The 12,131-nt window shown below is 49.6% G+C and overlaps 1 protein-coding gene across 6 annotated transcripts in view; it reads left to right on the top strand.

Annotated features, from left to right (window-relative positions):
* The window catches only part of ACOT7 (acyl-CoA thioesterase 7), a 100,746-nt gene that overhangs the window by 11,932 nt on the left and 76,683 nt on the right, over positions 1-12,131 (top strand). Inside the window, exon 1 of one of the 6 annotated variants that reach the window (XM_027060585.2) lies at positions 1,593-1,764. The exons of 1 other annotated variant lie outside the window; for it this stretch is intronic. Coding sequence is in view for 2 of the 5 variants with exons in the window: in XM_027060582.2 (XP_026916383.1) it covers positions 2,517-2,704 (188 nt within the window). In the remaining 3 variants the exon portion in view is untranslated. Of the gene's footprint in view, positions 1-1,592; positions 1,765-2,353; positions 2,705-2,940; positions 2,977-3,152; positions 3,301-4,966; positions 5,032-12,131 lie in introns of those variants that run through there. 4 more of the 6 variants (XM_027060582.2, XM_053206230.1, XM_027060587.2 and 1 more) reach the window with 4 other exon arrangements.

Below are 12,131 nucleotides of genomic sequence, written 5' to 3'. Positions count from 1 at the left end.
AAGAAATGTGGGGTTTATTTGGATCCTTATAGGATCCAAAGGAGACTTAGCTTTAAAGAGGTGCATTTTATTTTATTGTTATTTTAAAATATATTTTAAAATGTTTATTTACTTATTTTGGAGGGGGAGGGGCAGAGAGAGAGAGAAAGAGAGAGAGAGAGAGAGAGAGAGAGAGAGAGAGAGAGAGGAGAATCCTAAGCAGGCTCCGTGCTGTCAGCACAGCCTGGTGTGGGGCTTGAACCCACAAACCTCAGCTGAAATCAGGAGTCGGACACTCAACCAACTGAGACACCCAGGCCCAAAGAGGCATGTTTGAATAGGTTCAGGATAGGAAGAAGCAGGCAGAGAGTCAAAGGAAAATGGAAAATTGGCAAGGGAATTGGAATGGGGAAACTGAGGATGTAGAGGAGGTGAAGGTGGTACAGAAGAGAAGGAGGACGGTGGGCCTGGAGAGCAAGGTGTCTGCCGTGTGCCCTGAGACAAAGAGGACGGGGGGGAGGGGAAGGAGGCCCCAGAAGCCTTTTTGTTTATACACACACACACACACACACACACACACACACACACACACACACACACATAATTTAATTAATTTATGGAAACTGCACCCAGTGTGGGGCTTGAGCTCAGAACCCAGAGATCAAGAGTCGAAGGCTCCACTGAGCCAGCCAGGTGCCCTGAAGCCTCTTTGTCTTTAACTGTTCGTTTACCTCAGTCCAGAAAGTGTGTTTTGCAGAGGCAGTTCTGGACTCCTGATAATGTTTGGAACCTTCAGAATTCCAGTCCAGATAGACATCCCATTCAGTCATGACAGTTTTAGAGCCTGGCTGTCCAGTTTAGTTTTGAGAAGCGTAAGTTTGTGGAACTGAAAAGTTCCCCATAATGGCCACTGATGTTCTAAATTACTTTTGGTTAAGTTGGTCCATTTAAGGGGCGCCTGGGTGGCTCAGTCGGTTGAGCATCCTACTCCAGCTTCGGTCATGATCTCAACGGTCCATGGGTTTGAGCCCCCGCGTCAGGCTCTGTGCTGACAGCTCAGAGCCTGGAGCCTGCTTCGGATTCTGTGTCTCCCTCTCTCTCTGCCCCTCCCCTGCTCGAGCTCTGTCTCTCTCTCTTTCTCAAAAATAAATACACATTTAAAAAAAAATTTTTAAAAAGAGGTGGTCCATTTAATTAGAACTGTGCACGAGGAGGGACCATAGTTTCTATTTATTTATTTATTTTATTTATTTATTATTCTTTTTTTAAATTTTTTTTGGGGGGACCATAGTTTTTAAACATAAAACCAAGTGTATCCCAGAAACGGGGGATGGGCGTCCCCAGTTTTGATGCCTGGGATCCTGTTTCTTTTCTCTTTTCTTTTTTTTTTTAGTTTTTTTTTTTTAATGTTTATTTATTTTTAAGAGAGAGAGATACAGTGGGCGAGCAGGGAGGGCCAGAGAGAGAGGAAGACACAGAATCTGAAGCAGAAAGCAGAAAGCAAACGTCCTACACAGCACAGTTCCAAACAGAAGTCCGACCAAAGTCCAAGTGAGAACTCTAAAAGGGCAAAGCCTTAAAATAGATCCTGAATACAGCCAGGAGAGCTCACACCCAAAGAGAGTGGAGCTTGAAATCCAGGAGAAAACTTGCCCTTGCACTCCAGGGTCAGCAAGAAAGCCGTGACCCGTGTTGGCTTTGGGGGCACTGGCACCTTTGTGTCCACCAGCCCCGGAGTTGTTGGGGGGTCGCCTCTGGATCCCACTTCTGATCACCAAAAAAATGGTAACCTTAGAAATAAGAAAAGTCAGCTATTTTATCAGCAAAAATGGGCTTATTTGGGAAGAGCAGAGAGTTGCAAGTTGGGACAAGCAAGCTGTGGCAAAACCAACAAAGGCAAGTCCAACAGAGGAAAGGAATATTATGGGGAGGGGGGAGGAGGTGGAGGAGGAGGAAGTTGGGAGGGGGGTTCTGAGTGAAAGTCCACTGGAGAAAAGCCAGAGCCCAGGGGGATGAGGGTTTCTCATTGGCTGGGTTGCAGGGGTGGTCAAGTTCTTGTGGAAGATGCAAGGTACAGGGTTTTCCGTGGAGGCACTTAGCTGATCCTTCTGTTGGAATCTGTAATTGTCATTGACGCCAAGTGCTGTAGCTTCCCCTTCTAGCTTCCCGACTCCACTCTGCGCCTTTTTCCTTTGTGAATGGTCACGCTGCTATCCCGCAGACAGGTGGTGGGCCTGTTGTCGCCTTCCTCCTTTGCTCAGGAGACAGCCAAGCTCTATGACTTCAGGCCAAGTCATGAATTCCTTGCGTCACTGGGGTTGCAGAGAAGCATCCTGTGAGATGCTTCCGGAAGCAGAACTGCCAGTTTGACTGTGGACTCATGGAGGAGGGGCAGCCCCAGGAGGAGGCTCCGGGGAGAGGGACATCTGCATTCCTGTCTGGAGGGCTCTGGGTGGGGTCAGGCCCCCTGGGGAGACGGGAGTGGGGGCTGCTAAGCCTTGTGCTGAGAACTGGGTGAACTGACCACTCGCTGCAAGATGAAGCTGCTAGTCTACACCCTCCGCCTCCGCCTCCACCTCCACCTCCGCGAGCTCAGCAGGCAGGCAGCCACCTGGGAGAATCTGGGGTCCAGGAGCTCCCAGAGTCCTGGGGAGAAATGCTGGGCTTCCGTCCAGGCTGTTGAAACCAGGTCTAATCTGCTGTCTCGACCCTGTATCACTGCAAGGTAGGATGACAAGGACATTTCTGTGCCCACAGCAGCGCCTTCTTCCCGCTGGTGTCCAGCGTGCAAGGCAGACTGGGCAGCCCGCCCTGGAGCCGTGGGCCACATGACTCAGGATTTATTGTTGACGGTTTGGAGGGCCATTGGAGCACCGGGTGTTCAGTGAACTGCTTGACTGAGCATGCCCACTAATGTGTTCATCCAAGTGGAAACCTAGCATGCTTCCCTGCCGGGGCCCAGTCGAAGCCCCCCCCCTCCAGGCTTTGTTGGAGGAGGTAGGCTTTCGGGATTGGTGGGCTCTGGGCTCTGGGCAGCTGGCACCTTTGAGGGAAGGAGGCAGGTGTGGAAATTGAAGCACCGCACGTGCCAACAGCTGTGCGCGTTCATCCCTCCCTGGGCACCTGCTGCCGAGGAGTCTGGGGCCGTGGGGGCATCTGCTGTCTCCGGGGGCAGGGGCTCAAGCTGCGATTTTTGGACCAGAAGCTTATGCAAGGCAGCAGAGCTGTCCTCGCACGATGGGCTCATCTTCAGCAGCACAACGTTGTGCTGTTACCGTGGCCTTACTATGTTTATTTCAAACTTTACAGAAACTTTGTTCGGTGAGTATATCACCCTCTACTTCGTACCAGCTTTATTTATCGAAACGTAATCCGTGTCCCAAAGGACTCATCCACTGAAGGGTACAGTTTAGGCAGCAAAAACGGGTTTCTTTGGGAATAGCAGAGAATTACAACTCCAGACAAGCAAGCTTCTGTGAAACCACTGGCAAGTCTGGAGAACAGAGTAACCTTTATAGAGGGAAGGGGTGGGCGGCCTGGGAGGGCTGTCCTTTGGAGCAAACTGGGAGTTGGAAGTGTAGCGGCTTCCCATTGGCTGAACTCTGACAATCTCTCCTTGGCTGGGCTGTTGCTGGAGCTGGAGGAGAGCCTTTCTGGGGCCTGCCTGTGGTCAAGCAGGAGGGGTGTGGTGGGACCTGAGGATACCTCTCCTCCTGCTGGGTCTGTGGGGTGTGAGACCTCCCCCTGCTGGCCTCCCGACTCCATTACAAACGAGGCTTATGAATTTTTTTATTTCAAAAAATTTTTTTATGTTTATTTTTTTATTTTTGAGAGAGAGAGAGAGAGACAGATCATGAGCAGGGGAAGGGCAGAGAGAGAGGGAGACACAGAATCCAAAGCAGGCTCCAGGCCCCTAGCTGTCAGCACAGAGCCTGACGCAGGGCTCGAACCCACGAACCATGCGATCATGACCTGACCCGAAGAAATATTTTTTTATTTTTTATTAATTCAATTTTTATTAATTTTTACACCGCCTCCATCTATTTTTCTTTCTGGGCAAGTTCGGCTCTTCTGGACATTCCAGATAAGTGGAATCATGCAACATGGTGTTTTGTATCTGGCTTCTCTCACATAGCATGATGTTTTCATCATGCGTGTATCCATGCTTCTTTCATAATAATTCACCGTGCGGGGACATACCGCATTTTGCATGTCCATTTGCCAGCTGATGGACCTTGCCGTGTTTCCACCTTTCATCTATTATGCGTAACGTTACTATGAATGTTCCTGTCCAAGCTGTTGTGTGGACGTGTGCATTGATGTCTCTTGAATGTATACCTAGTGTGGCTTAATAAGACAAAGGTATTTAGTCTTTATCCCTGGGTCCTGGCACAGAGTTCCTCAGACACTTGAAATTCTTCCAGTGAGAGTGTATCTTTGGTATGCTGATGAGATGCGAGGTGGCCGGGAGCCTTTTAGATAGCTTCAGGATGGGGACTGATGGCCAGCCTGGCACAGGCTGCCTTACAGGGGTGGAACTTTCAGCCCCACCTCCTAACTGGGGATGGCGGTGGGGGGAGGGAGGCCTGGAGGTTGAGTTAATCACCAATGCCTCCATCGTGACCTCCATAAAGACCCGGAACGGTGGAGTTGGGAGAGCTTCCGGGTTGCCGAACACATGGAGGTGTCGGAAGGGCAGCGTGCCTGGCCCCACCCCACACCTTGTGCTATGCGCCTCTTCCATCTGGCTGTTCCTGAGCTGAATCCTTTACAACAAACCGGTAAATGTGAATAAAGCAAAGTTTGCCTGAGTCCTGTGAGCTGCTCCAGCAGATGATCCAACCGGAGGAGATTTTTGTGGGAACCCCAAAGTCTAGACCCAGTTTGTCAGAAGTTCAGGCCTGGGACTTGAGAGGGGCGTGGAAGCAGGGACAGCCTGGGGCCCTTGAACTTTGGATGGGGTCTGCGCTACCTCTGGGCTGCGCTGAATTGTAGGACACCCAGCTGGTGGTGCAGAAGGGAAGAACCCGCACCTTGGGGGTCAGAGGCCGTGTGAGTAGGAGTAGAACTTTCCAACTGGGCTGCTTCCCCCCCTCCCCCAGCAGTGCGGGGGCGGTCCACATCCCCCTCCGTGCTGGGTATTTGCCTTTTGGATCGCAGCTGCCTCTCTCCTCGTGGCTTAGATTTGAATTTCTCTGTCGAGTGACGGATGCTGAGTGCTTATCAGCTATTTGTACAGCTTGGCTGTTTTGTTTATTTACCTGTTTTTCATTTGGCATATTTGTCTTTCTGTTACTGAGTTGTTAAGACTTCCTTCTGTATTCTAGAGATAAGACCCTTCTCAGATACATGGTTTGCAGAGATTTTCTCCCGTTCAGTCTTTTCGCTTTGGATGTTCTGTCTTAAAGCACAAACCTTTTTTTTACTTTTGCATGTTTATTTAGAGAGAGAGCACACATGCTCGTGCATGAGTGGGGGAGGGGCAGAGAGAGAGAGGGAGACAGAGAATCTCAAGCAGGCCTCATGCCAGCAGCACAGAACCCGATGCGGGGATCAGCCTCACGAACCGTGAGATCATGACGTGAGCCAAAGGTCCCACGAGCCAGACGCTCAACCGACCGAGCCACCCAGGTGTCCCTCGAAGCGCAGAAGTTTTGACATTTTCATGTAGTCTAGTTTCGGTTTTTTATTTTTTTGGTTGCTTGTACTCTTATCATCGCGCCTAAGAAACCGTTGCCAGACTCAGGGTCACAGAGCCTTACCTGTATGTTTTCGTTCAGCCTCAGCCCTTCTGTTCAGAGCTTTACCTATTTTGAATCTGTGAGGTAAGGGTCCAGCTTTGTTCTTTTGAGGTGGACCCACCCCTTCTTCCGAGGTCCCAGGACTTGTCGGGGTCCCAGGACTTGTCAGGGTCCCAGGCTGGTAAGTGCAGGGCTGAAGCCACACACCTGGCCCGCACCCCCGGGTTATCCCTGACCCTGAGGACAGAAGCAAAAGTCCACCGACAGTAAAAGTTGCACCCTGTAGAATGTGGAGTGTCCATCACACACGTGGTTTCATTTCAGGACTAGGCTGTGCTTCCTGGCGGCTGTGTGGGGTCTCAGCCTGGGTCTGTGGTTCCGCTTCCCCTCCCTGAATACCAACCCCGCCCCCTTCCGGCCTTCCCCGCCCCCTTGCAGCGTCATGCTGTGACCAGCCTGTCCCAGGCAGGTGGCAGCCTCGTGTACAGGCCTCCCATGCGGCAGGTCCCCGTTGGGGAACTTCCTGGGCTGTCCCAGACAGGCAGAACCCCCTGGTGCCCTGAATTTCCTCCCTTAGGCTTGCGCTTACTGTGGGGCAGGTCCAGCAGGCGTGACTGCCCATCTAGAGGGTGTTTAAGGGGCACCTGGGTGGCTCAGTCAGTTGAGCGTCCAACTTCGGCTCAGGCCATGATCTCAAAGTTTGTGAGTTTGAGTCCCACATTGGGCTCGCTGCTGTCAGTGCTGAGCCTGCTTCTGATCCTCTGTCTCCTCTCTCTCTCTGCCCCTCCCCTGTTCATGTCTCTATCAAAAATAAACATTAATAAAAAATAATAAAGGGTGTTTATGGGGCGCCTGGGTGGCTCAGTCAGTGAAACATCTAACTTAGGCTCAGCTCATGATCTCACAGTTCATGAGTTCGAGCTCCGCATTGGACTCTGTGCTGACAGCTTGGAGCCTGGAGCCTGCTTCAGATTCTGTGTCTCCCTCCCTCTCTGCCCCTCCCCTGCTTGCACTCTGTCTCTGCCTCTCTCTCAAAAATAAATAAACATTGGGGCGCCTGGGTGGCTCAGTCGGTTGGGCATCGGGCTTTGGCTCAGGTCATGATCTCATAGTCCGTGGGTTTGAGCCCCACGTCGGACTCTGTGCTGACAGCTCGGGGCCTGGAGCCTGCTTCGGATTCTGTGTCTCCCTCTCTCTCTGCCCCTCCCCTGCTTGTGCTCTGTTTCTCTGTCTCAAAAGCAAATAAAAACATTAAAAATTTTTTTAATTAAAAAATAATTAAAAATAAATAAATAAACATAAAAAAATAATAAAGGATGTTTAAAAACCCTGGGAGGTGGGAAGTTGCCTGTAGCAGTCATGGCCTTGAGTGTGCCCTGTGGCCCTGTGAGACATTTAATTGGACATTACAAGCAAATCAGAATTTTAGGGCCTTTTTTTTTTTAAGTTTATTTATTTATTTTGAGAGAGAGAGAGAGAGAGAGAGAGAGAGAGAGAGAACAAGCTGGGGAGCGGCAGAGAGAGAGGGAGACAGAGGATCCAAAGCGGGCTCTGTGCTGAGAGCAGACAGCTGAGAGCAGACAGCCCGATGCAATGAGGGGCTTGAACTCACGAACTAAGAGATCACGACCTGAGCCAAAGTCAGATGCTTAACTAACTGAGCTGCCCAGGTGCCCCAGGGAAATTAGAATTTTCTTTTTCATGTTTATTTATTTTTGAGAGGGAGACAGAGTGTGAGTGGGAGACAGAGAGAGGGAGACACAGAATCCGAAGCAGGCTCCAGGCTCTGAGCTGTCAGCACAGAGGTGGACATGGGGCCTGAACTCATGAACTGCGAGATCATGACCTGAGCCAAAGTCAGATGTTTCACCAACTGAGCCACCCAGGCGCCCTAGCAAATCAGAATTTTAATCCAGCCGGGGAGATAACATCAGACTGGGAGGTTGAAGCATCGGGAGAAAGAACTGCTTTTGTGATAAAACTTATTTTCTCACCGTCTTGATGTGGAGCAAAGCCTGACATCAGCTGACAGGGGAGCAGCCCTGTGTTCAGGGGCAAAACCTGCGTTCTGAGAGCTCGCCCCGGCTCCCATCTGCACCCTTCAAGCTCGCTTGCGTAGCTCTCAGCCCCGGGGGGGGGGGTGCACAGGAATCACCCTCGTTTTACAGATAGGGTAAACCGAGTGCGGGAGTGACCAGTGGACACTGAAACCCAGGTCTCGACACCGAGTTCTCTGTACCTCATCGCCTGCCCTGACCAGGGGCAAATGCTGCTGTAAAGGGAGGGGGCAGGTGGTGGAGACAGCTCCAGCCCGCCCGCTGCCCCAGAAATGGCCTGTTGTTTACTTTGGCTTATGAATGGGTAGGATTAAAAGTCTAAGGTGTGATGTGTCTCCCAAACTCAGCACGATGCTGAGGGCGTCTCTGAGCCTTAGGGAACATGCGTGTCCTGATGCCGCGAGGTCAGGGCGTTGCTCCCTGGGTCTGGGAGAAGACCCTGAAGTCCTCGCCCCCGTTAAGATTTGTCTGATGGGTCTTAGAAGGGCACCTGGTGTGAGTGCTTTGCTGTCATTCAGGGCACGGGACTGGAAAATGCTTGGGGTTCATTTCTGATCCCTCAACCCCTGTCCTGGCCTGCCTTGGCACACCCCAGCTGGGGTCTGTAGGGGGCGTGCTGGAGACGTACCCTGCCCCTCTCTCCACCTATTGAAAGTCCCCAGGCTTCCAATTCAGTCTCTCTTCGAGCCAGCTAAATATTTCATTACCTTGTGGGCACTTAGCAGATGGAAATTGTAGCCTTGTAACTGATCAGGGTGAGCGAGCGTGGGTGGCCATCATTCTCAGTAAATGCCACACTTTTTGTGTGTGTTTTTGGCTGTGCTGGTGCTGTGTTCCCTCAGATGTAGCTTGTGTTTGGAATCCAGAGCTTTAACGGCGACACTGCTTTCTGGTGTCCTCCCGTGTCTCAGGAAACTGAGTCCTGTTTGATTGGTGCTCTGCCTCCGTTGATGACAGGCTGAGCCCACTATGTCGTGTGCCTTATGAAAGCTGAGGTGGTAACACTCACAAGCCAGCCTGAAGCTGCCTAATTGATCCCGTGGTATCTGAAACATGTTGCCAATATTCTTTTTTTTAATTGAGCGTAGTTGTCACACTATTGTATTAGTTTCAGGTGTACAACATAGTGGATGGACATTTACATACGTGACGAAATGTTCACCCTAAGTGCCGTGACCGTCTGTTACCATACGTAGTTATTACACTATTCTTGATGATATTTGTCTCTATTTATGAGTCTGTTATCTTGTTGGTTTTTTGTTTTATTTTTTTAGATTCTACGCATAAGGAAAATCATACAGTATTTGTATGATTTGTTTTGGTCGATTTCACTTCTTCCTTCATTTTTTTGTTCTTGTGGTATGTCACGTTGATTGATTTGTAGGATATTGAATCATCCTTGAGTCTCTGGATCAAATCCCACTCGATCGTGGTTATTGATCCTTTTTTTTTAAATTTTTATTCTTTTTTTTTAAAGTTTGTTTTGAGAGAGAGAGAGTGCATGCGAGTGGGGGAGGGGAGAGAGAAGGAGAGAGAAAGAGTCCCAAGCAGGCTGTGTGTTGTCAGTGTGGAGCCCGATGTGGGGCTCGAACTCACAAACCATGAGATCTGACCTGAGCTGTGATCAAGAGTGGGACGCTCAACTGAGCCACCCAGGCGCCCCACTAAGATTCTTAATTCAATAACCAACAATTCAAACCAACAATAGTTTTTTTTACTTGATTTTTCTTTAATTGCTTCCATGTATCTACTAAATTTTACATCATTAATGCAGTAGAGAGTAGAATATAGTTAGTTAAAATTAAAGGGTACAGTTCGGTTAAAAAAATTTTTTTTTAACATTTACTTGTTTTTGAAAGACAGAGAGACAGAGCATGAGCGGGGGAGGGGCAGAGAGAGAGGGAGACACAGAATCTGAAGCAGGCTCCGGGCTCTAAGCTGTCAGCACAGGGCCCGACGCGGGGCTCGAACTCACAGACTGAGAGATCATGACCTGAGCTGAAGTTGGACGCCTAACTGACTGAGCCCCCCCAGGCACCCCGGGTAGTTAGTTTTGTAGGAAATTGCCAAACCGTCTTCCAAAGCGGCCACACTGTGTCGTGTCCCCACCAGCAGTGAGAGAGGTCCTGCTGTTCCACTCCTGACAGTGGTGTCACTGCCGTGGTTCTAATTTGCAGTCCCCTGGTGGCCTGTGATGGTGCACATCTTCCCATATGCTTATTTACCGTCTGTGTGTCTTGTTTCATGAGGTGCCCATACCTTTTGCCCGTTTTCGTATTGGTTGTTATCATAGAATTTTAAGAGCTCTTCATTTATTTTGGATACAAGTCCTTCATCAGATATGTGTTTTGTAAACGTTTCCTCCCAGTCCGTGGCTTGCCTCTTACTCTTTTTTTTTTAAGTTTTTAAAAATTATTATTATTATGTTTTTATTTTTGAGAGAGAGAGACAGGGCGAGCAGGTGAGGGGCAGAGAGAGAGGGGGACCGAGGATCAGAAGCAGGCTTCAAGCTGACAGCAGAGAGCCTGATGCGTCTCTTGACCTTTGTCAGCTTCCAGATGCCTTTGAAAGCTGAACAGAAGGGTTGCCACTTAATTCCAGAGAAATGCACACCAGACGCAACCTCGCCCATGCCTAGGGCCCCCTGAGCTAGCTGGACTTTGTTTAGTATCAGAAACACTGTGGCTGCAGCCTGCCATGTCCAGCTGTGTGTGGTTTTCTTTGGGCTACATTCCTAGAGCGCTCTTCCTCGGCCAAGTGAGTCTTTGGAGATCTGGCCAACGCAGAAAGTTCTGGAAGTGGAGGGATGGGCCTGTTTCTCCACAGCTGTCTGCAAACAGGTGTAACAGCTTTATCGTGATACAACTCATATCCTGTAAGTTCATTTACTCTTGAGGACAGTTCAGTGTTTTCTGGTATATTCACCAGGTTGTACAACCATCACAGTTCTTGAATTCCAGAACATTTTATTCACCCCCAAAATAAACGCTGTGCCTGTTAGCTATTACTCCCCATTCACCTCTCCCAGGCCCTGGCAACCACCAGTCTGGATTTGCCTGTTCTGGACGTTTCCTGTGAATAGAATCAGGCCTTTTGTGACTGGCTTCTTGTGCTCAGCAGCACTTGTTCAAGATTCTTCCATGTGGTAGTATACATTACTACTTGATTCCTTCTTAGAGTCAAATCATATCCCATTGCTTGGAGAGACCACTTCTTATTTATCCGTTCATCTGTGATGGGCATCTGGGTCCTTCCCACCTTTTTTGGCTACGACGAATAATGTTGCTGTGAACCTTTCCGGATGTCTGGTTGTATCGTTTAAAATAGTTCTTGGTTGGGGCGCCTGGGTGGCTCAGTCGGTTGAGTGTCCGACTTTGGCTCGGGTCATGATCTCACAGTTCGTGAGTTCGAGCTCCACGTCAGGCTCTGTGCTGACAGCTCAGAGCCTGGAGCCTGCTTCGGATTCTGTCTCCTCCTCTCTCTGCCTCTCCCCTGCTCATGCTCTGTCTCTCTCTGTCTCTCAATAATAAATAAACGTTAAAAAAAATTTTTTTTTAAATAGTTCTTGGTTAATTTAGAACATGAGGAACCACCTCATGGTTATTTAACTTTGAAATTATTTACTCATAAGGCTGACAACAAACGATTCCTTTCTGTGGAAAGGCCTGTTAATGGCTCGGTCGGTGTGGCCGTGGAGGCCTGCGGAGGTGAGGTATGGTCCTTGCTGATTTGACTGAGCCATGGTGGACTTTTAGATATTTCACTTGGTTGTGTCATTTAAAAAAATTTTTTTTATGTTTATTTTTAAGAGAGAGAGACAGAGAGCGAGACAGCATGAGCAGGGGAGGGACAGAGAGAGAGGGAGACACAGAACCCGAAGCAGGCTCCAGGCCCCGAGCGGTCAGCACAGAGCCCAATGCGGGGCTCAAAGTCACAGAGTAAGAGATTCTGACCTGAGCCGAAGTTGGACGCCCAACCGACTGAGCCACCCAGGTGCCCCTGGTTGTGTCACTTCCTGCAGATTTCCCTCATTCCCTTTCTGTGTTTTGGTTTTGTTTGTTTGTTTTTAAAATCTTGGTTCTTCTGGTTTAGGTTGTATCCCTGTATCAAGATGTTAAGTAATTGATTGTGTCTGTCATTAGTGGGTCATTCCAAGTCTGAAAACTGTCTTCCCTCTAATGGTGACAATGGGGTCTTAACTCAGCGGCTTGTTTCAAAGCGTTTCCCGGTCGTGGATTTGGGTGCCTCTTCCTGCATGGCCAGCCCCGCGTCACAGCACCGTGTGCTCCGTCAGCCCAGCCCAGCCCAGCCCAGCCCAGCGAGGGCTGACTTCTCGATCCCAGATCCCTTGTTC

The sequence above is a fragment of the Acinonyx jubatus genome, chromosome C1 (assembly GCF_027475565.1).
Source record: "Acinonyx jubatus isolate Ajub_Pintada_27869175 chromosome C1, VMU_Ajub_asm_v1.0, whole genome shotgun sequence".
Taxonomy (NCBI): domain Eukaryota; kingdom Metazoa; phylum Chordata; class Mammalia; order Carnivora; family Felidae; genus Acinonyx; species Acinonyx jubatus.
The sequence above is the reverse complement of the archived record's forward strand: the minus strand, read 5'-3'. Positions and strand labels throughout refer to the sequence as shown.